The following is a 25,983-nucleotide window of genomic DNA, read 5'->3' as shown; positions in this document are numbered from 1 at the left end:
AGTATAAAGTTCAAAATATTTTCCAATTTATTTTCCAGTAATTACTCCATATTGTTCTATGATAAACTTTGTTCTCAAAAGAACTCTCAATTCCGAGGACATTGTAAAAATCAGGATATAAATATATATATATTCATAAGACATAGATCTGGATTCAGATTTTCATGGTTACGTCTTGTTTTGTTACCTTAAAAATATTTTTACTCTTTTTTCATTTGAAAATGTTATTTCCCCTTGAAAGTCCCCCTCAAACTCTAGTAATATGAAATATGAATAAGTGATTTAATGCACAATTGTAACTAACATCTGTTTTCATTATAAATGAGCACAAGAAGAGGAAATATTACAAGCCAAAACACATTGAAAAACTCAAAGCTGACAATTTGAGTTAAAGGCTATTTGTTTACTGGCAGCAGATTGCTCATGGAGTACTGTGGGACATGAAATATCCGAAGGCTGATATTTGAAGCATGATGTATATGCATCTCAGTATAACCTATTTCATCTTATAAATCTATTTATTATTGTAATCTATATTTACTTAAAAGCAAAAAATGGAGAGATATTTCACATATAAGCAAATCTAATATACATTAATATGTGTCACAATGTAGAATTTTCATTAAGCTATTGAAGGTTAATCTTTGGGGCCACTCATTTGTACAGGTCCCTTGCAAAACTCTGTCCCTAGTTTTGTATTTGTAATATTAATTTTTTTTTTTTTACATAACACCCGCCTCCAACTGCATGATATTCTGGCCTCACAAAAGCTAGATCTGACTCTACCTGTATTTTGAAACTGGAAGAGGTCTTGGAGATCATTTAAACTGACCTCTGTATTTTGTAGCTGAAAAATGTCAAGGTCTTTTAAAATTGGTAAGTAAAATGACTTTAAACAAAGGAGCTCATACAAACAGTTCCAAACATTAAAAGAATGCTATTTAACAGGAGTTTTGGTGACTCTACTCTGCTCTGTGAGACCCTCCCTGAAAGATTACATCCATTTCTGGGTATAACACTATACAAGAAAAAGGTTAAGAAGGGACAATGAAGTTTATATGAGGTAAAAAGAAAATGCTATATGAGGCATACTTGATAATACTTTTTATGTTTCAACTCAAAAAGGAAGGAGACAACCCCAACCCCCCCATCCTAGCACTTTGATCCCTCTTATCCTTTAGCTGTTATCACCTTCTAATATATTGTGCCTTCTATTTTAAATTTCATGATGACAAGGATTTTCATCAGTGTGTTTACTTACATATCTGTAGATATAAGCACATAGTAAGTGCTCAAAAATATTTGCTGAATAACTGAATGTCTACTTTATGTCCAATTACAGTTTTTTCACGGAGATAATGTGAAGAATAGTGGAGAGAAGGTATTCAAAGAAACAAAAGCTGAGAAATTCCAGGAGTTGGAGATAGGTTGGAATTCAGGCAACACAGTGAATCCCAAGAGATAAATAAAAAGAAATCCAAACCTAGTCACATAGGAGAGAAACAGCAGATAACCAAAGACCAAGAAAAAGGACAGACTATGCCCAAAGAGGACTATCACACTGACAGCTGATTATTCACCAGTAATATTGAAAACAAAAAGCCAGTGGAATAACACTTCTAAAATGCTGGAAGAAATAGCTGTCAATCTAAAATTCTATATCCAACAAGGCTCTCTTTCAAGGAAGGGAACACCAATCAAAAAAAAAAAAAAGTTTTATTGTCAAAGACTCCCATTAAAGGATGTACTTCAGAAGGAAAGAAAATAATCTCAAAGTAAAGGGCCAAATTGCAAGAAATAGTGATAAACCAAGAAAATGATAATCAGAAGGATGAATCTAAACAAACTCTACCTGTATGCAATCCAATGATATTATTGTCAATTTATGAGGCTAAAAGAAGAGAATTAAAATACTGGGCACAGATAGCATATGTAAATTGGTATAGTAATGATCTAAATTATGAACATGTGCTAAGATCCTTGTGCATTCAAGAGAAGGATAAAAATTGTCTGAATTAAAACAGCAATTCTCCACAAATTGAAGTACAGATTCAATACAATTCCAATATAAATACCAATAGGGATCATTTTACAGAAGTTAGCAAGCCAATCTAAAATATTTGAGGAAGAGCAACAGTTCATTAACCGCTAAGCTACTTCTGAAGATGACAAAGAAGTCAGATATTTACCCTACCTGATATGTGTATAGTGTACATCTGTATTCATTAAGAAAGGGTAGGAGGAACTTCAAGATAGCAGAAGAGTAAGATGTGGAGATCACCTTCCTCCCCACAAATACATCAGAAATACATCTACACGTGGAACAACTCCTACAGAACACCTACTGAACGCTGGCAGAAGACCTCAGACCTCCCAGAAGGCAAGAAACTCCCCACATACCTAGGTAGAGCAAAAGAAAAAAGAAAAAACACAGACAAAAGAATAGGGATGGGACCTGCACCAGTGGGAGGGAGCTGTGAAAGAGGAAAGGTTTCCACACACTAGGAAGGCACTTCGCGGGCGGAGACTGCGGGTGGCGGAGGGGGGAAGCTTCGGAGCCACAGAGGAGAGCGCAGCAACAGTGGTGTGGAGGGCAAAGCGGAGAGTTTCCCGCACAGAGGATCGGTGCCGAGCAGCACTCACCAGCCCGAGAGACTTGTCTGCTCACCTGCCGGGGCGGGCGGGGGATGGGAGCTGAGGCTCGGGCTTCGGTCGGATCCCAGGGAGAGGACGGGGGTTGGCTGCATGAACAGAGCCTGAAGGGGGCTAGTGCGCCAGGGCTAGCCGGGAGGGAGTCCAGGAAAAGTCTGGAGCTGCCGAAGAGGCAAAAGACTTTTTCTTGCCTCTCTGTTTCCTGGTGCGCGAGGAGAGGGATTCAGAGTGGCGCTTAAAGGAGCTCCAGAGACGGGCATGAGACGCTAAGGCTGCTGCTGCCACCGCCAGGAAGCCTGTCTGCAAGCACAGGTCACTATCCACACCTCCCCTCCGGGGAGCCTGTGCAGCCCGCCACTGCCAGGGTCCCGTGATCCAGGGACAACTTCCCCGGGAGAACGCACGACACGCCTCAGGCTGCTGTAATGTTACACCGGCCTCTGCCGCCGCAGGCTCGCCCCGCATCCGTTCCCCTCCCTCCCCACCGCCTGAGTGAGCCAAAGCCCCTGAATCAGCTGCTCCTTTAACCCCATCCTGTCTGAGCGAAGAACAGACGCCCTCAGGTGACCTACACGCAGAGGCGGGTCCAAATCCAAAGCTGAACCCCAAGGGCTGTGTGAACAAAGAAGAGAAAGGGAAATTTCTCCCAGCAGCCTCAGGAGCAGTAAATTAAATCTCCACAATCAACGTGATGTACCCTGCATCTGTGGAATACCTGAATAGACAACGAATCATCCCAAATTGAGGAGGTGGACTTTGGGAGCAATGATATATATATTTTTTCCCCTTTTTCTCTTTTTGTGAGTGTGTATATGTATGCTTCTGTGTGTGATTTTGTCTGCATAGCTTTGCTTTTACCATTTGTCTTAGGGTTCTGTCTGTCAGGTTTTTTTTTTTGTTTTTTTTTTTAGTATAATTTTTAGCACTTGTTATCATTGGTGGATTTTTTTTTTTTTTTGGTTTGGGTGCTCTCTTCTTTCTTTCTTTTGTTTTTTTCTTAATTACTTAAAATTTTTTTTTAAATAATTCTTTTCTGTTTTAATAACTATTTTATTTTATTTTATTTTATCTTCTGCTTTCTTTCTTTCTTTTTTTTCCTCCCTTTTATGCTGAGCCGTGTGGATGAAAGGCTCTTGGTGCTCCAGCCAGGCATCAGGGCTGTACCTCTGAGGTGGGAGAGCCAAGTTCAGGACACTGGTCCACAAGAGATATCCCAGCTCCACGTAATATCAAATGGCAAACATCTCCAAAAGATCTCCATCTCAACGCCAAGACCCAGCTCCACTCAATGACCAGCAAGCTACAGTGCTGGACACCCTAGGCCAAACAACTAGCAAGACAGGAACACAACCCCATCCATTAGCAGAGAGGCTGCCTAAAATCATAATAAGGTCACAGACACCCCAAAACACACCACCAGATGTGGACCTGCCCACCAGAAAGACAAGATCCAGCCTCATCCACCAGAACACAGGCACTAGTCCCCTCCACCAGGAAGCCTACACAACCCACTGAACCAACCTTAGCCACTGGGGGCAGACACCAAAAACAACAGGAACTATGAACCTGCAGCCTGCAAAAAGGAGACCCCAAACACAGTAAGTTAAGCAAAATGAGAAGACAGAAAAACACACAGCAGATGAAAGGGCAAGGCAAAAACCCACCAGACTTAACAAATGAAGAGGAAATAGGCAGTCTACCTGAAAAACAATTCAGAATAATGAGAGCAAAGATGATCCAAAATCTTGGAAATAGAATAGACAAAATGCAAGAAACGTTTAACAAGGACCTAGAAGAACTAAAGAGTAAACAAGCAACAATGAACAATACAATAAATGAAATTAAAAATACTCTAGAAGGGATCAATAGCAGAATAACTGAGCCAGAAAAACTGATAAGTGACCTGGAAGATAAAATAGTGGAAATAACTACTGCAGAGAAGAATAAAGAAAAAAGAATGAAAAGAATTGAGGACAGTCTCAGAGACCTCTGGGACAACATTAAAAGCACCAACAGGGCTTCCTTGGTGGCGCAGTGGTTGAGAATCTGCCTGCCAATGCAGGGAACATGGGTTCGAGCCCTGCTCTGGGAAGATCCCACATGCCGCGGAGCAGCTGAGCCCGTGAGCCACAATTACTGAGCCTGCGCGTCTGGAGGCTGTGCTCCACAACAGGAGAGGCCGTGATAGTGAGAGGCCCGCGCACCGCGATGAAGAGTGGCCCCTGCTCGCCGCAACTGGAGAAAGCCCTCGCACAGAAACGAAGACCCAACACAGCCATAAATAAATAAATAAATAAATAAATAAAAAAGACTTCAAGTGTTCACTTGGGACCCCTGATAATAATATCCTCCAGGAATAAAGGCAAACTAGAAATTATTAAAAATAAATAAATAAATAAAAAGCACCAACTTTCGAATTATAGGGGTCCCAGAAGAAGAAGAGAAAAAGAAGGGGACTGAGAAAATATTTGAAGAGATTATAGTTGAAAACTTCCTTAATATGGGAAAGAAAATAGTTAATCAAGTCCAGGAAGCACAGACAGTCCCATACAGGATAAATCCAAGGAGAAACATGCCAAGACACATATTAATCAAACTATCAAAAATTAAATGCAAAGAACAAATATTAAAAGCAGCAAGGGAAAAACAACAAATAACACACAAGGGAATGCCCATAAGGTTAACAGCTGATCTTTCAGAAGAAACTCTGCAAGCCAGAAGGGAGTGGCAGGACATATTTAAAGTGATGAAGGAGAAAAACCTACAGCCAAGATTACTCTACCCAGCAAGGATCTTATTCAGATTTGATGGAGAAATTAAAACCTTTACAGACAAGCAAAAGCTAAGAGAATTCAGCACCACCAAACCAGCTTTACAACAAATGCTAACGGAACTTCTCTAGGCAGGAAACACAAGAGAAGGAAAAGACCTACAATAACAAACCCAAAACAATTAAGAAAATGGTAATACAAACATACATATCAAAAATTACCTTTAATGTAAATGGATTAAATGCTCCAACCAAAAGACATAGACTGGCTGAATGGATATAAAAACAAGACCTGTATATATGCTCTCTACAAGAGACCCACTTCAGACCTAGGGACAAATACAGACTGAAAGTCAGGGGATGGAAAAAGATATTCCATGCAAATGGAAATCAAAAGAAAGCTGGAGTAGCAATTCTCATATCAGACAAAATAGACTTTAAAACAAAGACTATTACAAGAGACAAAGAAGGACACTACATAATGATCAAGGTATCAATCCAAGAAGAAGACAAAACAATTGTAAATATTTATGCACCCAACATAGGATGCACCTCAATACATAAGGCAAATACTAACAGCCATAAAAAGGGAAATCAACAGTAACACAATCATAGTAGGGGACTTTAACACCCCACTTTCACCAATGGACAGATCATCCAAAATGAAAATAAATAAGGAAACACAAGCCTTAAATGATACATTAAACAAGAAGGACTTAATTGATATTTATAGGACATTCTATCCAAAAGCAACAGAATACACATTCTTCTCAAATGCTCATGGAACATTCTCCAGGACAGATCATATCTTGGGTCACAAATCAAGCCTTGGTAAATTTAAAAATATTGAAATTGTATCAAGTATCTTTTCTGACCACAAAGCTATGAGACTAGATATCAATTACAGGAAAAAATCTGTAAGAAATACAAACACATGGAGGCTAAACAACACACTACTTAATAACCAAGAGATCACTGAAGAACTCAAAGAGGAACTCAAAAAATACCTAGAAACAAAGGACAATGAAAACACCAGGACCCAAAACCTGTGGGATGCAGCAAAGGCAGTTCTAAGAGGGAAGTTTAGAGCAATACAATCTTACCTTAAGAAACAAGAAACATCTCAAATAAACAACCTAACATTACACCTAAAGCAAATAGAGAAAGAAGAACAGAAAAACCCCAAAGTTAGCAGAATGAAAGAAATCATAAGGATCAGATCAGAAATAAATGAAAAGGAATGGAGGAAATGATAGCAAAGATCAATAAAACTAAAAGCTGGTTCTTTGAGAAAATAAACAAAATTGATAAACCATTAGCCAGACTCATCAAGAAGAAAAGGGAGAAGACTCAAATGAATAGAATTAGAAATGAAAAAGGAGAAGTAACAACTGACACTGCAGGAATACAAAGGATCATGAGAGATTACTACAAGCAACTCTATGCCAATAAAATGGACAACCTGGAAGAAATGGACAAATTCTTAGAAAAGCACAACCTTCTGATACTGAACCAGAAAGAAATAGAAAATATAAGCAGGCCAATCACAAGGACTGAAATTGAAAGTGTGATTAAAAATCTTCCAACAAACAAAAGCCCAGGACCAGATGGCTTCACAGGCGAATTCTATCAAACATTTAGAGAAGAGCTAACACGTATCCTTCTCAAACTCTTCGAAAATATAGCAGAGGGAGGAACACTCCCAAATTCATTCTACAAGGCCACCATCACCCTGATACTAAAACCAGACAAAGATGTCACAAAGAAAGAAAACTGCAGGCCAATATCACTGATGAACATAGATGCAAAAATCCTCAACAAAATACTAGCAAACAGAATCCAACAGCACATTAAAAGGATCATACACCATGATCAAGTGGGGTTCATCCCAAGAATGCAAGGATTCTTCAATAAATGCAAATCAATCAATGTGATACACCATATTTAACAAATTGAAGGTGAAAAACCATATGATCATCTCAATGGATGCAGAGAAAGCTTTCGACAGAATTCAACACCCATTTATGATAAAAACCCTGCAGAAAGTAGGCATAGAGGGAACTTTCCTCAACATAATAAAGGCCACATATGAGAAACCCACAGCTAACATTGTCCTCAATGGTGAAAAATTGAAACCATTTCCACAAAGATCAGGAACAAAACCAGGTTGCCCACTCTCGCCACTAATAGTCAACATAGTTTTGGAAGTTTTAGCCACAGCAATCAGAGAAGAAAAAGGAATAAAAGAAATCCAAATCGGAAAAGAAGAAGTAAAGCTGTCACTCTTTGCAGATGACATGATACTATACATAGAGAATTCTAAAGATGATACCAGAAAACTACTAGAGCTAATCAATGAATTTTGTAAAGTAGCAGGATACAAAATTAATGCACAGAAATCTCTTGCATTCCTATACACTAATGGTGAAAAATCTGAAAGTGAGATTTAAGGAAACACTCCCATTTACCATTGCAAGAAAAAGAATAAAATATCTAGGAATAAACCAACCTAAGGAGAAAAAAGACCTGTATGTAGAAAATTATAAAACACTGATGAAAGAAATTAAAGATGATACAAATAGATGGAGAGATATACCATGTTCTTGGATTGGAAGAATCAACATTGTGAAAATGATTCTACTACCCAAAGCAATCTACAGGTTCAATGCAATCCCTATCAAACTACCACTGGCAGTTTTCACAGAACTAGAACAAAAAATTTCACAATTTGTATGGAAACACAAAAGACCACGAATAACAAAAGCAATCTTGAGAAAGAAAAACGGAGAGGGAGGAATTAGGCTCTCTGACTTCAGACTATACTACAAAGCTACAGTAATCAAGATAGTATAGTACTGGCAGAAAAACAGAAATATAGATCAATAGAACAGGATAGAAAACCCAGAGATAAACCCACGCACATACGGTCACCTTATCTTTGATAAAGGAGGCAAGAACATACAGTGGAGAAAAGAGAGCCTCTTCAATAAATGGTGCTGGGAAAACTGGACAGCCACATGTAAAAGAATGAAATTAGAACACTCCCTAACTCCATAGACAAAAATAAACTCAAAATGGATTAAAGACCTAAATGTCAGGCCAAACACTATCAAACTCTTAGAGGGAAACACAGGCAGAACACTCTACGACATAAATCACAGCAAGATCCTTTTTGACCCACCTCCTAGAGAAATGGAAATAAAAACAAAAATAAACAAATGGGACCTAATGAAACTTAAAAGCTTTTGCACAGCAAAGGAAACCATAAACAAGATGAAAAGACAGCCCTCAGAATGAGAGAAAATATTTGCAAATGAAGCAGCTGACAAAGGATTAATCTCCAAAATTTACAAGCAGCTCATGCAGCGCAATATCAAAAAAACAAACAACACAATCCAAAAATGGGCAGAAGACCTAAACAGACATTTCTCCAAAGAAGATATACAGATTGCCAACAAACACATGAAAGAATGCTCAACATCATTAATCATTAGAGAAATGCAAATCAAAACTACAATGAGATGTCATCTCACACCAGCCAGAATGGCCATCATCAAAAAATCCACAAACAATAAGTGCTGGAGAGGGTGTGGAGAAAAGGGAACCCTCTTTTACTGTTGGTGGGAATGTAAATTGATACAGCCGCTATGGAGAACAGTATGGAGATTCCTTAAAAAAATAAAAATAGAACTACCATACGACCCAGCGATCCCACTACTGGGCATATACCCTGAGAAAACCATAATTCAAAAAGAGTCATGTATCACAATGTTCATTGCAGCTCTATTTACAATAGCCAGGACATGGTAGCAACCTAAGTGTCCACCAACAGATGAATGGATAAAGAAGATGTGGCCCATATATACAATGGAATATTACTCAGCCATATAAAGAAACGAAATTGAGTTATTTGTAGTGAGGTGGATGGACATAGAGAGTGTCATACAGAGTGAAGTAAGTCAGAAAGAGAAAAATAAATACTATATGCTAACACATATATATGGAATCTAAAAAAAAAATGGTCATGAAGAACCTAGGGGCAAGATGGGAATAAAGATATAGGCCTACTAGAGAATGGACTTGAGGATACTTGGAGGGGGAAGGTTAAGCTGGGACAAAGTGAGAGAGCGGCATGGACATATATACACTACCAAATGTAAAGCAGATAGCTAGTGGGAAGTAGCCACATAGTACAGGGAGATCAGCTTGTTGCTTTGTGACCACCTAGAGGGATGGGATAGGGAGGGTGGGAGAGAGGGAGACGCAAGAGGGAAGAGATATTGGGACAGATGTATATGTATAACTGATTCACTTTGTTATAAAGCAGAAACTAACACACCATTGTAAAGCAATTATACTCCAATAAAGATGTTAAAAAAAAAAAATGAAAGAAAGGGTAGTAGTGGTATAGAGAAAGACAAACAAGCCAGTGGAACAGAATATAGAGCCCAGAATCTAATACACCTTCCCCGTAAATGTGAAAACTTATAGGTCAATGAAGAAAGAATAAGCTAGTCAGTAAATGGAACTGAAATCCCTCTTTCACATCATACACAAAAATCAGTTCCAAGTGAACTAAAGGCTTAAATATAAGAGATTAAACTTGAAAACATTCACAGCAAAATTACAAGAGAATTTAAAGGCATCAAAGGATTCTTAGATAAGACATAAAAATACATGAACTACAAAAAAATAAAATAAAAACAGATTTCCAAATTCCAAAGTCACTACACAATAAAATGGGAAAATAATCTAAATATAGGGAGAAGATATTTGCAACATATAAAATGGACAAAGATTAGGTACTGGAATAAATAAAGAACTCCTACTAATCTGTTTTTTAAAATACAATAGAAAAAAATTGTTTAAAAAAATGTTTTAAACGTATTACCAAGGGGGAAATACTAATGGCCAATAAACAGGAAAAGATGCTTGTAAAGAAAATGTAAATAAAAGCTCCAATGAAATAGGATTTTATATCCAAGAGATTGCTAACAAATTTAAAAACAAATCTGACAATATCAAGAGTTGGTGAGGATGTTGAGTAGACAGTTACATTTATATACTTTTACTCTGGAAATCAATCTGATGTTACATAGTCAAGTTTAATATGTGCACACCTATGCGGCCATGCATTTATCATAAAGAAAATTGTCCATGTGCTCCAGGAGACATATGTTCATTGTTTATGAAAGCAAAAACAAAAACTCAATATATTCCAAAGTCTATTTATAGGAGAATGGATTTATTGTAGAATATTCATAGAGTGGAATACTATACAGTAATGAAAATGAATGAACTATTTCTGATGGATCAACATGGATAAATTTTAAAAATATAATATTAACTTAAAAAAAGCAAGTCACAAAATAATGATAGTACAATATGTAAAACAGATAAAACTAAATAATATGTTGCTTAGGGTTAAGTATGCATGTGGTAAAAATGTAAGGAAAGTCAAGGAGATTGTAAAAACATGTCTTTAGGACTGTGGTGTCCTCTGAGGAAGAGAAAGGATATAATTGAGGAGGAGCACACAAAAAAGTTCAAAGGTATTGGTAATGTTCTACTTTTTAACCTGAGTGGTAGTATATGTTCGTTCATTTTATTGATCTTCTTCAAAAGCTATGAATTTAATATTAATTCACTTGTATAATATAAAATATTTTGTAATTTTTAAAGTAAAATTGTCTGCCAGGGTGAAATTCATTAGGAGATATCCCAATAGAAAAGTATCTCAATACTTGAATTCTGACTCTTCTGCAGAAAGTTAAACACATTTAATTTGAATGAAATTCAATTAGTATGTATCTTAAAATACATCTATTAATAAAATAGCATATAAATGAACTGTTTTGGGGTATCAATTTCTCAATGCTAAAAATACTGTGTTGAATTTGTTTAGGCATAAAAGATAAAGGGTATAAGACCTTATTAATATTTTAAATTTTGCTGTTGAGTTATTTTATATATTAAGAAGATATGCATAGCTCATACTGCAAGGACTTTTATCAATCATTTATTTTGAGAATGTCTTCATATAAATAAGGATATGTTGATTAAAAATAATATGACTCCCTATGATATACTGTATAGATGTATACTATACATATTATATATCTAATAGATTTAGATATGATTTTATTGTCACTTTCAGAAAAGTCATATTTAATAATAGGGAATTTTTTACAAATAAGTAATCTGTCTTGCATTTTTTTAAGAGCTTAACGTTATGATACTCAGTGTTCATAATTTGTTTGCTTGAAAAGTACTGGTTTAAACTTACCTACATGTTTGAAATCGTGAAAAGACCACATCTTACAATGAGAGAAGACGCTTTAGAAAATAATTCCCATTTGCCCTTCAAAATATTTACAAATGTATCCTTACACAAATGCTCCAGAAATGACCCAATATAAAAATATCAAGCTCAAGTATTGAAAAGGCATCTAATATGAGACTTTTTAACATTAGCAGCAATCCAAAGGCTTACTTATAAGGGATTTTGACACCCAAGTTGAGAAATGATAACCAAGCAACTTCTTCCAAAAAATGGATTCTAAGAAATGTTAATGCATACTTAATAACTCAGTTGTGGAAATCTGATTTGATTTTCTTTAATAGAAAATGTAGGAAAAATAATGAAAATCAATCATTTTAATTTACAGGTGGCAAATAATTCATTTCAGTCATCAATTATTCAAGCACAATGAACTTCTGAAAAATCAAAGAGTATAGAGTTAACAGACTGAGTCTATTTTTATCAAATGTCTAAAATTAGCCAAAACTTAAGAACTGTTTCATGTTCATGTTCAAAGGCCAAACTCAAGTTTATAATTCGTTGGGAATCAAAGAAATCCTGTTTGTTTAAAATCTGAAGGAATTTAGTTTTTGTTACACCAACATACTTTTAAAGAGCATTAACATAAACATGAATGTGGCAAATTTATAGATGCTACTTAGTAAAATGCATATGTAGGAGACAATACTGCAATATAGACATAAATTTTTTAGAAATAAATGTGTGTCATATATAAAACTAGAAAAAAGTTTTCAGTAAGAATAGAATTAAAAGTAGTGCAGCTTTATTTTTAACTAAACAAAACATTTCAGGTTAAGTTTTTTATTCTACAAAAACTGAGTGCCTAACTCGGTCATTTTGTAAACTGGTCCTTTAATACATACAGAGAATATATGTATGCAACTATATATATGTGATATATTAATCCTCAGAGCAAATGGCTAATTATAATATGATTAGGCTATAATATTAGTAATTAGATTTACTTTAATTATACTTTAAAACATCATTATTATAGGCTTGATTTTGTTTTTGAATTATCATTTAAGTAATGATCATTTTATCTTTAGTATGGTGAGGACATAATATTTTCATAAGTGACTGCATGTAGGAGGATATTTAACTAACTAAAGAAAATAAGTTATTATAAATCCGTATACTAAATCACATTATCCATATCTTTTTAATATTGCAGAGCCTCTAGAATCTTTAATTGCTAATTATTAGCTGCTTAAGAGAGGATCACTTTTACTTATTCAAGTGATGTAAATTTGGTCTCTTCAGATATTTCATATAATCATTACTATTAATGAGGTTTTAGTTATTGTACTTGTTAATAATGTGGAGAAAATAAGAGCAGGAATGGAGCTATTATTCCTAGAAATTAAGCAAATGAGAAAAATAATTTTAGAAGGTCAATTTTAAAATGAAATTCATATGAATGCTCTGTGATTATGTGTTAATGATAAACCTATTACATTTGTGAGTACACATAAATCTAACTGATAAAAGATTTCCATGCCAAGTGAATATTCTTATGATATAAAAGCATAAATATTTAATCTTTAACTAAAAGATTTTGTCATTTATTATCTAGCTATGAATATAACTTAATTTTAAAACATCTACAGCAAAAAACAGTAAAGAGTATATCACTGTCATTAATTTCATAGGACTGAATTAAGGCAGACCTTTGGATAGCATGTTGAATGTTCCATATTTGATACTGTATTATCCACATAAGATCTTGCTAGGAGACAAGGTTACCCTACCATAACGCCAGCTGGTAAACATTGGACATTGGAGTCTCCAGAACCCCTCTAAGGGCAGTGAGAATATACCATCAGCAGTATTGTCCTGGACACCAAAAGGAATTGATTGAGAATGATACCCATAGAGACCACTGGCTGCTAAGAAGGATACGATCAGTGCCAGGAAACAGCACTGCACCTTTTATCATTTCTCCCATGATGCACCCTACTGACCACATGTCAACTGAAAACAAAAATGAAATGAAGATAAACAAGAAGACAGGAATAGAACAGCAAATAAACGAAAACACTTGCCTACCCATGCCATGGAGCAACAGTCTGACCTTTTGCTGACTGGATAAGAGGCCAGTCTTACAGTGCTTTAAAACAGTGGATGGGAAGAACACAAGAATGTCAGGACCCTTTCTGCTATGTAACTGAACTAACAATGCCACTCAATGCCACCTAATGTATGATAATATTATTTTGCAATTATAATTCAATGATTAATTTAGTTTCTGATTTAAAAGGTCTCATTTGCATTCATCTGCTAGAATCCTACTGATTTGTATTGTAAATTATTTTAGATTGTGTTAATATGGGAAACATGCAGATTGGTTTTTCTTTCATTCTTTTGTATACTATACTTGGAGAAAAAAAAGAAAGAAAATCTGAGCTGCCAGCAACCTCAGAAGAAAGGGTTTCTTTTATAAAACACACTAACTCTTATTTATAAATATGAATAAATTTCCAGAAGTGAAATGTCAGTCCAAGAATGAGTGTTTGGAATATGCTGGTTCAGTTTCATTGACTCCCATCAAAGGAGCATGCTTCTAAACTGGAAGCCTCGTCTTATCCTCATAAGCACAGTTGCTTTATAATGGTAAGAAATGTTGGCTTTCAAAACAAGGTGGTTTGACATGAAATGAACAACATGACTTAAAGAGGTGACCCTTCTTCTGAGACTGTGAATCAAAAGAAACCTGGAATTCAAGGTGAAATTACAGTGGTCTCTCTGCTATTGCCAGTTATCGTCCAGAACTTAAAACCAGGAAGCAGGGCAGAGGATACTCAGGGAGGGGCAAAATGGGGAAGCAAGAAAGTGAAATCTCTCTTTAACTATACTCGGTTACTCACGTGTTCCTATTAAAACTCAGAAAGAAAGGTAGGTCATTCTTATGGGGGAAAATAACCTAGAAGAATAAGGGAAGTTGAGGGGGAACAAATAGGGAAAGGCATTAGGATAGCAGCAGCACACTATAATTTTGCACCAGTTACTCTTCAAATTACATCTGTAATTTGGCAGTAACCTTACAGAATTCCTCATAAGATTCTTTCCAGTGTGAAAATCTCAGTCAGGTTAAACTCGAAGTTTCCAAAGTTTGACTTAACATCTAAACAGAGTGATCACTGCAAAGAAATGGTTACAGCTTTGAAGGTGATAAGCATACCCAGAGAAGCAAATTAGTTTTGCTTCCATTTTAGGAAAGCAAGTGACATGCAAAAATATCAGGGAAAGATAGAGCAAACAGTTGTGCATCCCTTTACTATTAATGCATTTGTAATTCCAGATAATATCTGTCTCACAAGAGGTTGGTATTGTGAGTAACTTGATTAAAGGGGAAAAAAAAATCTCTGAAACGGTATTTGCTTTTGAATTGCAAATATTCTTATCATACTGTCCAAAGTGACCAGTCTAAGTTGTTATTTACCATGTATCTATTTTTTATAGATATTGTGGGAGAGATAGGTAAAAAATTATACAGCTATAAACTCAGTAAGCAAGTTTTCTCTTGCCTGCATCCAAACATTTGGAAAAGGCTATTTCTGCCACAAACCTATCTGCTAGTTAGAAAACTTCTATTTCTATTTTTTATTTAATGCAAAAAATATCTCTTCTATGTTATCTCTGGCAGAAACTCATTTTTTTCTGCTGCAGAACCAACTCCATTGCTTTCTAATTGTATAACCCTGGCCAAGTTACTTCATCTCTCTTTTCATCCTCTAAAATGAGGATGATAGACAGTATTTATCATGTAAATTTTTTTTTAAGATGTAAAAGGATTATGCCTGGTAAAGAGCCTTCCACACTGCCTGGTACATAGTATGTTCTCAATAAATGTTAGTTATGTATCATCATGTATTATATATATATATAAATTATATTCATATACATATATAAGTATGTGTATAAATATATACATATATAAATTATATACATATATGCATATATAACTTATATATTGGAATTAAATATATATAGGGAAGGCTCATTTATTTTATATTTATATAATATTATACTGTATCTTGTATTTATATATATAATTAAGAAATTTTTCCAATGAGGAAAGCTTACTCACTGGGCAATCCTTTTCACTGCTGAAACCACTTAGAAAGGCATTCCACATCACAGCTGACTCTATGGAACTTCTCTCCATTATCTAAACAGGAATTACCCTGTTCCCTAATCCAAATAATAATCTTAAAATATGTGAATATAATCTATGATCTCCAGCCACTCTTCTAAAACTGGAAAATTTTCATCTTTCAGACTAAAATCCCTTGATTTTCACTCTCCCTCACCTATGCCTTTAAACAACAGCAACAACAATAACAACAGATGACCTACATGGACTCTTAGTCCTGGTATTGCTTCAGTCTCAGTTGGTTCTAGACTGTTGTTGGTTTAATAACTGCTATATCTCCCCATTCTCATTTGTGTGGCTCTGCTGGATACAGATATTTCAAAGTAAAAGGAGAACAGTTTTGGAAACTTATCTTCATGTCAGAAGCTAAAATAGACAATAGATCACAAAGCTTTCACATAAAAATAATGCAGAGATATATAAACTCAAGATCTGAACTACTGATGAATATACTGAATTCCATTTTCTTTATTTAATGTATCTTTTCTGAGTAATAATGCCCTGGAAATCTCTTCAATTTCCAAATTCCATTTAAGTTCCCTCACGATTCACTATTCCTACAGACTATCCATGCTTATGCCACGGAAATGCTAAGCCTTGTGCCTGGAAATGATAAGCCCTATTATTATAAATTATAAAAGTAGAGTATATGCACATGAATTTATATAGATTTTTATTACTCAAGACAGGATGATTTCTCAAGAGAAAGCCATTGCATCAAATTTTATTAATTAGTCATCACAACTAAAACAGGAAATAGGCAATAAAAGAATTTGATAATAAATCTTGTTGGAACCAGGGGTAGTAGTAAGCCTTCCCTCATCTAATATGCATATCTGCTTATCAGGGTGAAACTGGATTATTCTATGAAAATTTCAAGATATTCCAATGAATACTGACTGTGAATAGACCTTAGAAGAAATTGGCAAATTCAATCACAGTTGGAAACTGGATTTTGATGCTTTCTGAGACAGTCTGATACGGTATTTGGGTCTCCATAAGAGTTTTGTACACTAATGCTGCCGAGGTAGAATTCTGGTTGCTTTTATGGTTCTGATTCATTACATTTCCCCGCTCATCATCAGTATTCCCAGAGGCAGAGAGCAGATTCATTTGCAACTGTGACAGGCAGAAACTGAGTCACTTTCCTTAGAAGGAATGTTAAGTAAGTTTTGGTGTTACTAAAATATGGTTATAAGTTTTCTAGGTGAGAAAATCTCAAGTGTATTATTTGTCAGGCATTAGATTATACTAAATTATCTTTTTTATACTTTATCCAAGTGATAGAAATGATATAATATAGGTCGTGGCAGTTTAAATCTAAATAAAGAAAGCACTTTACTGCTACTTCCACACCCCAGTGGCTTGGATTGTGATCTATGATGAAATATATTTTGGACTATGTGAGCTTCTAACCAGCAACCTGGCAAATGTTTCCTATCCAGGAGATTATGCGGCTCTGGTAACGCAATTGTGAGACTACACTGCTTTTCTCCTTAACCTAATTATATCTTTATTTAGCATAGGATTCAGACAATGGGCTTTGATAAATTTTCTTTCAACGAATACTTCAAAGTACAATACGAAGAAGATTTAATATGGTTTTCTAAAATCTGAACATCATTTCTTTGAAAAGTTTGTTTTAAAAGTTAAAATTTAATTAGATATTTTACAAAAGCACATTGTTTTAAACTTCAGCACAAAGATGGAATTATAAAAGGCTACTGATATGCATAACTAAACTGTGAATGTACCTACTTTGCACTTGTGAATCTCAGTAAAAAAATAAAAAAACATTCACAGAACACAATGCTAAATATTCTAATTCCAGGAAACAGGAAGATTTTCTCCTTGAGACTACCTGTTTAACTTGCTTTTCCTTCTTTATGACTTCTATGGCATCGTATTAATGACTAACCTTTATTTTATAAACGTCATATCATTGATTTGCTTTTTTAACAAAACAGAAGAAAATCCATTTAAACTTACAACAGAGGAGAAAATCTTTAGCTTTATGTTAAATTATAAATAAAACTGTAGACTAATGAATTTTTAAAATATTCTTTTATAAAAAGACAAACAATTATTTACTGCAACAAAATATTAAATTGTCATCTTTAAAATCGTGTAATTCTGCAGTGTACACAAATAAGGAATTTAAAGAAATCCTGATGTTGAAAAAAATTTTTTTTTCTTTAAACTTTTCATGTTCTGATGAACAAATAGTGAATGCTGGCTCTGAATGTCTCACATTATCACCAAATTAATTACAAGCTCCCTGAAGATTCGGGTAATTATCCTCACTTCATTCTGCACATCAACTTGAAGAAGTGCTTTAGTAAGTGACAAACTATTCATTTTCTTTCCTTTTACTGTCTAATTCACAGTTAATTTTGGTTTCTCATCACTTGAGAAATTTTTTTATTCTAGGTGGTCTTTTGGTTATTTCTATTTTTTATAGTTTATCTAATTCAATTTGAAGGTTATTTGGGCCGGAGTGCCCCCAAACTAACTTCATACCATAAAAACTGAAGTTCCTTATCTTTTAAAGGTATTTAAAGGTATGTGTATGTTTGTAAACATCTAATGTTTTATATGTATCAAATGATATCATCACAGCCATCCTATAAGGCAGGCAAAGGAGGTATTTTATAAAGTAAATTGAAGTTGGTAGGAGATGTCACATGACTAAAGCTAAGAGGACCAGAGTAAGTTCTTGGAGCCCTTATGCGCTGGAGACTCATTTGACTGCTGAAGGGAGAAAGAGTCCCACAATAGGTATCACTGTTCACAAACTTTGTCCTAAGGACCAATCAGGCCAAGGACAGTTTGAATGGAATAGAACACGTAGTGACTAAGGAATGTGTTTTGTTGTTTGCAGTTTTACCCCCTCAAATAGTTCACCTTATTTTTAAAGATCTTTCAGTACTCTGCCTACAGAACTGTAGAGGGATAAGGAAAAATAATATGCTTTTAAACCTTTCTATATCCATTTCCCGGAGACAGGAGACTCCTGGGGGACCCAGCAGTCCTAGTGGAGCTTTGTCCATGGTCACTTAATAGCTCCTCTCCAAGGCATCAAGGAGTCAAGTTCCATCTCCTCAATTTCTTCCTTCTGTTCCACCCCCAAAGTCTGTTCTCTGTGTCTTCCCTCACTTTCTGCCCCTTTTCTGTGTATTTCTCTCAACTTCTTTTATCACCTTCATGCCTTATCCTACCCTCTGTTACATTCTGGCCTACTCTAAATTTCTTGGGAGAGGGATTTTGCTCTTATAACTCTCTCCTCCTCCCATCTGTTCAGATAACCTCAGAATCTCCAGCTCCCATTCTAGTGATTCCCGACTTACTCTGATTTTCTCAAAGTAATAATAATAGAGAAGAGTATTCACAAATTCATGGTGAAAATATATTCTTTTAAGCAAATACAAAGAAAAAAAATTGTCTTATTTTTTCAAATGTTTGTGATTATTGGCAATTTGCTTATGGGTGTGAAAGAATGACTAATTTTTACATCCCAATTTTATTTAAAGTCATAAATTATATATTATTTGAGATAATGTTGTACTACCATAATATTAGATAGAAGATGCAGAATATAGCAATGTATTAGTTGCAAAAGTTTATTAGGAAGTAAGCAGAGTTATTTCAAAGAGGGAAGAAGGATTAAGAATATCTATCTGTACTAGATGGATATAATAATCCACAACCTCCAATTTTTGCTCACCTTAATTTGATTATTCCTAATTTTCATTTGTTCAAGTTTAGAAAAGATATGATACTCAGTTAATCTGAGGATGTTTTCTTCATTTCTTCAAATATATTTTTGGCAAATCATTCTCTGTTCCTTAATAACCTGGCTCCTTGGAAAGATTATATGTACATCCTTTTCTTTCTAACTGAAATTTCTCATGTCCTCCGAGGGAAAGGCAAGAGGCAGTGTTTTAGCAATCTGTCAGCTTTAATTGGAGATAATATGCTTGAGGTCCAGAAGTTTCAAATGAATATGGTGTGCCTATTTTTAACATTTCCCAGGTCCAGAGAACTTTGGCCAGAACTCAAAATAAGGGAATATCACAGACCTTGCTCAAAAAAGGTGCTACCATTTGAAGTAGAATGGAAAAAATAAGGTAGAAATAATATATTTAAAAGAAGCAGGTTTAAGAAAGAACTGGTATTATATGAAAACTATACTGGTATTATATGAGACTTCAGTAATCAAGAAAACAGAATGCCCTGGTTGGGCTGTGGAGTGGATGGAAGGAGTCAGGAACTAGATAGTCCTTTAAAAAAACAAAAAACAAAAAAAAGCTTCTAAGGAAGTATCATAAAACTGTTTTACTACAATTTATTATTAAAAAAACCAAAATCTTAATGAAATATAAAGTCACTGATGCCTCTTATATGATCATTGGACTATGTAAATAAAATAATGGACCTGGCATATTTATTGTTCTTTGGCTTGAAATTCATCATGGGCCCAAGAATTATTAGTAATACTATATATTTTGTCAGCATATATGCTATGAAATAGGTTTTAATCATAAAACCATAATGAAAATTGAATGTATAATAGTGTATGTTTATATAATTAAGAAACTCTTTACACAAGAAAAACAAACACTTTATAAATGTTCCTTTGGATATTAAAAAAGCTAACAAACTAATAAAAGTAAAAGTAAAAAAGTAAAATATTTATGTATGTAGGTTGCCAACACATTTAGTCATCAGGAAACTACCTTGTGATACCATCTGAATCGTATCAATAGTCAATAAATCCACACAATGTTTCTCAAAATGCAAAATGTTAAATATAATTTTAACACAGGAAAATAGCTAAAACTTCGGTCATCAATGATAATTTCATAAGATTTCCCAATTTTTCAAGGTGTTTTACTACTTTTACTTAGGGTCCAGATTTTAAAAAAGGAGCATTAAAAAGTTCTGTTCAGAGAGAGGAATAATGTTGATTATGATGATAGAGTATTATAACATAATTTTTCAGCGTCAGAGAAATTCAACAGAAATTACTCTGAATAATTCTAAGTGAATTATTCACTTAGATTGTTTTTTTAAGTATCTGAAGAATCTTGGAAGTAGTCAAGGTATAAATTATCATATACTAAAATTTGATATTACTTCCAGTAAATGCTGGAATCATTTCAATATGTTAAAATATTGGTATGATTCTTCTCCCTATAAATAAGCTCCATCAGCCCCCAAACTTGTGTCTGATCATCCTGGCCTAGTGAAGTTACTTCAATGCTCTGATCCCTTTATTATTGGTAGTAAGCTCTAATCACAAAATGATAATAACTTCATATAAAAATTAATGAAACAATTCTACTCAAAAACATATAGTACATGTAATCCATTGTTTAATAGGGACTTTTATGGTTTAGTTTAATTTTTAAATATGGTCATGACTAAGACATTAAATTATAATTTTAATTATAGGCAAAATGAATTCCAATGCATTTCATCTGAAAGTTATTTACCTATATTTAAGTAAAATTTAACTTAAGTAAGATATTTTCCACTATAATGACTTTATGTAACTTCCCCACTGACTTATAGGTCAGCAATATATGGCACTAGGCTATTGGATACCAGTATTTTATATAATCATCACAGGAGATAAAGGAATACAGAATACAAACACTTATTACAATCTACATTTTGTGTATTGGGGTTTATTTAATTTTTAGGACCATATTTATCAAGGATATATATTTTATGTATTGATATTTGCACAATTTACTTACAGTTCTAAACATTTTTCTAAAAAATAAACTAGGATAAAAGGAAAAACAGACCTCCAAGAGAACAATTTCTGGAAGAATGTAGAATTATCAATATGGTGCTATCATCTTTGCTTGTTTATCTGAAGGGTATTTTGGGTTCAAAAATGTTTTAATTTTTCCTAATTCTATTGACTTTTAAATTTAATACTGCTAAAATAAGAGAAAAAGAACCCTGATAAATGCCTGAATAGCTAAATTAGATCTCAGAGAACCATGCTACATGGGAATCAAGTGACTGTAACAACAATGTCACATGGGAACGAGATATTTTGTAACATTTTGTCTTTGGGAATTGACTGAGAAGTTCTGGGTTTTTTCAATCTGAAATGTACTGTACCCCAAAGACAAAAGCACACACACACGCACACACACACAAATTCCTACTTTTGTATGAAATCAATACATATGAATGTGAATTACAATATTGTTCAAACCAACTACATGATTTATATGTAATTGATCCTCAAAATAAATTCAATAACTAATTTAAAGTAAAATGAAATATTATCATTTAAATACATAATCAATATGAAAATTGAGATATTTTACATTTTCTTTTTATATCTTCAAAATCCAGTAGGCATTTTGCACATATAACACCTCTGAATTCAGACTAACCATATTTCAAGAGCTAATGTGGCTAGTGGCTACCTATTGGATACTATAGTTGTAGAAGATGTCATTACTATTATATTACTATTGGAATTTAGAGAATATCTTATTAATATACAGCAGAATAAATAAATGCCTACATTAAATGCATGGTCATTGTGGCATCAACTTTCTATTGTCAGATTTTTTTTATCATTGGCCTTTTCTTCTATTCCTACTAAATAACAATAATAATCTTTCTTACATTATAAGAGTTCTTAATAGAGCTTTCTTATTAATCAAATACAATACTTAATAGTTATGGATCACATGTTTACTGCCAATTTCTAAAAAACTTCCAATGTAATAAATATATTGAACTCACTCTTGCATTATCGTTGTTAAAGTTCTCAGTTGTTGTACTTAGATTTGCACAATTGTGTGTTAACAGGGTATTTCTGTATTTATAAAAATATATTTTCTATTAATATGTAAACTTTCTTATTGATATATTACAAACATATATATGTGCCTTTGTTAAAGAGTGAACTTTTGATCCTTTCAGATATATACCAGCTCTTTTAATAATTCCAAATCAGAGATACCTGTCCAAGAAATTTCTGATGGAATCTAGTAGAAGACTAAGTGGTAGAACACAAATCAACACTGCTTTTTTTTTAATTGACTATACTCCTCACATTGTATATTTCATTTCTTTAATTCTAAATTTCATTGGAAAAGCAATTATCTATGTCTAAGTCACATCTCCAAGTCAGATGAGGAAAGCCTATTTTAAACCCACCTGACCTCCAGCAATTTGAATAATAATTATGATTTTTAAATGTGGAAGTTCTTGTTTGAAGGAAGATGTGCTATATTAAACTATTTAAGACTGGCTATAGTGTCAAGAGTAATTCAAATCAATAAAGGCATGGACAGAAGCTTAAGATGTCAGCAAGTAGAGAAATAATTATGCCTAAATTTGTTGAAGCATAAAATGGTTTTAGAAGGAAGATAGATAATACTTGCAAATAGTGACTGCTATTTTGAGTTACAGATAAGAAAATTTAAGAAGAAAAAAACCCATTGAAAATTTAATTAAAACAAACCATTGAGGTACGTAGTCTTCAGTACTGGTCAGATTAGAGAAATAATCACTTTTTTTTTAGTCACAATTATACCACTTACCCAACTTTTTGCTTCTATCTTTACTCTCCTGGCAAAATCATTATGTGTTTAAAGGGAGAGAGAACAAAACAGGTAAGGCTGCAGCAAAAAGGTACAAGGATACAGTCCCTTCCTGGAAAGAGGATTTTGTGGCGAACCATTTCTCCCATAATGCATCCCACAGACCATATATCCACTAGAATAAGAGAGAGGGAAGTGAAGAAAAGGGAGGAGAGTAAAGTTAACTAAGATAATTGATCTCTGAAGGAGGAGGAAAAAGAACAGTTTGATTAGAAGGTACAAATTTTGTCTCCCACCAAAAGTTGGCCAAAAAGGTGAGTTAAAACGAGCAACATAATATCACATAAACAACATCTAGTATAAGAACTCAAATTAATTTTTTAAAGTTACTTTATGAGTGCCTTAGACTGCCCTTTAGTGCCATAAAATGGTAGCATGGAAAAGCAGCAGCTTAACCAAAAGTATCTCCATGCCAGGTGACAGCTAAAAGCCACCAAAGGGTTTTCGATGTCATTTGCTGGATGCAGAGAAAATAATCTTAATCGACCCTTGGGGTGGCTGTTTCCATTTTCTATTCTATTCAGTTACACGGAATAGGGCAACTAGAGACTCCCTTTTTCTTGGTCCAAAATAAGGTACATGCAACCAAATCCAAGAAACTAGGAAATGGCTGGAACCATGGTTTAAAGGCAGAAATATTGGAATCCCTGGTATTCAAGACTTAGTTTTTCCTTCAGAAGTTATTCTTGTAAATAAGTATCAGTTTTTGTTTCTGTTTGAAATATTTCAAGAAAAAAGATGCATAAATAATTTGCACATGTATAAAGGAGTCATGACATAAATAAAGTATTAAAGGTGTTAAAAAGTTGTTACACACATAGGTTCCTCAATTGTCATACTTGTTAACAAAACAGGCTTCACCTTCTCTTACTAATCTTTACCCTCTTCCAACTCTCTTTTTAGTAAGGACAGAGGGAACTCTGGCGCAGAAACATTAGGCTAAAATGCTCCTTGGGGAAGAAAGGCAGGGTTCGGTGCACAGGGTAGCTGGGCATGCCCATTGTCAGAGCAAGCAGGTTTTTCTGCATGATAACCTTTATCCTGTATGGAGGTGAGAGCAGCACAAGGGTGCTAGGTGTGCTTTCTCCATGGATCAGGAGAAGCCAAACAACTAAGGCAGCAACTTGCAATCCTTTCTAGTGAGGGAAGAACAAGAGATGAGATCACATGCCATCTGTACAGCAAAGATCTGAAAATCCATAATAGCAAATTCAGAACACCCCTCCCCCACCAGATTCTTGTAGATTCTTGATTTCTTGAATTTTTAAATTGGTTCCCACTTTGATTTTTTAAAAATAACTTATGAAGAATGTATACAACTATCTTCTTTTTCAAATAAGTTAGATGTGGTATTGCCTTGGGAAGAGGACTAGATTTTCCTCCTCCAAGTCAAAACGGATTAGAATTCTGCCATTGTCCAACAAAGTAAACCTGACCTTCCTAAGAACTTCTTCCCTTCCTCTGCACAAATGCACAAAAGTATTGGCTCTCTTCTAATCTGGAAGGGCACAAAGAAATTTTTTAAAACTTTGGTGGCCAGGGAATTTTCATAAAAGTACTCTGTAGCACCTACGCATAAAAATACAATGATAATTATTTCTATAAAACTTATAGATTGCCAGGAACTAAATAGAATATCAAAATGAGTATGAAAGGTACATTGAGTGCATTTATACAATTCTAATTTAAGACAAGTTTAATTCCTAAATATAGAGGATGTGTTTTTTAATACACTTCATTACTTATTAGAGATATTCTTTTAAAAATAATATATTGCAATGCTTTCTAATAAGTATTTTTATAAATCCTTCATTTTAATAAAATCAAATTAGAATACATTTTGAAGATTCTTTCTACCTTTTCTTTTAAAGTGTTCATGAATACTAGATTTTCTTCATAAAATCAATAGTGTAAAATTTAATACTTTTCTCTCTCTATGGTTTTAGAATTTATTAAAACTTACTAGGCAATTGCTACCTTAACTATTACTTATGGAACACTTTAAAGTATTAAAGAAATTCTTATCCAACTTGAACAATTTTTATTATTCTAAATTGACTGTGCATTGAGCATTTGTGAATATTCTTGCTCCAAGGATTTGTGGTATCTTTTTGTTTGTCTTTTCCTAAGACTAGAGCCATCAATCTAAGAAGTGACATAAAGCCAAATGGCTAAATGCAGTAGATAGATTTCTTCCTGTTTATACTCACTTTGAGCTGAGCTGCCACCTAAATAGCAATTTTTCTCAATATCTATAGCATGTATGCTAATCAGTATCCACTTGACTGTTTAATCAGACTCCATTTACAATTCTTTTTAGCTATGACATTTCAGTGTTCTTCTAACCAAGCTTACTTCTCAGAAACATCCTTCACATGTTTAATGAGTGATTCTTCGTAGTAATATTTTTTTAAAACCCTCTGAATATGAAAGCTGGCAGCCT

General features: G+C 34.2%; 1 protein-coding gene across 5 annotated transcripts in view; it reads right to left on the bottom strand.

The window, feature by feature from the left end:
* MAPK10 (mitogen-activated protein kinase 10) overlaps window positions 1-25,983 on the bottom strand; it is a 332,407-nt gene that overhangs the window by 52,116 nt on the left and 254,308 nt on the right. For 4 of the 5 annotated variants that reach the window (XM_036853897.1, XM_036853895.1, XM_036853898.1 and 1 more), the window contains one exon: window positions 23,584-23,655. In XM_036853897.1, coding sequence (XP_036709792.1) covers window positions 23,584-23,655 — 72 coding nt within the window. Of the gene's footprint in view, window positions 1-13,646; window positions 13,719-23,583; window positions 23,656-25,983 lie in introns of all 5 variants that reach the window. The other variant, XM_036853896.1, reaches the window with a different exon arrangement.

This window comes from Balaenoptera musculus, chromosome 5 (genome assembly GCF_009873245.2).
Source record: "Balaenoptera musculus isolate JJ_BM4_2016_0621 chromosome 5, mBalMus1.pri.v3, whole genome shotgun sequence".
Taxonomy (NCBI): Eukaryota; Metazoa; Chordata; class Mammalia; order Artiodactyla; family Balaenopteridae; genus Balaenoptera; species Balaenoptera musculus.
This window is presented reverse-complemented; position numbering and strand designations above follow the sequence as displayed.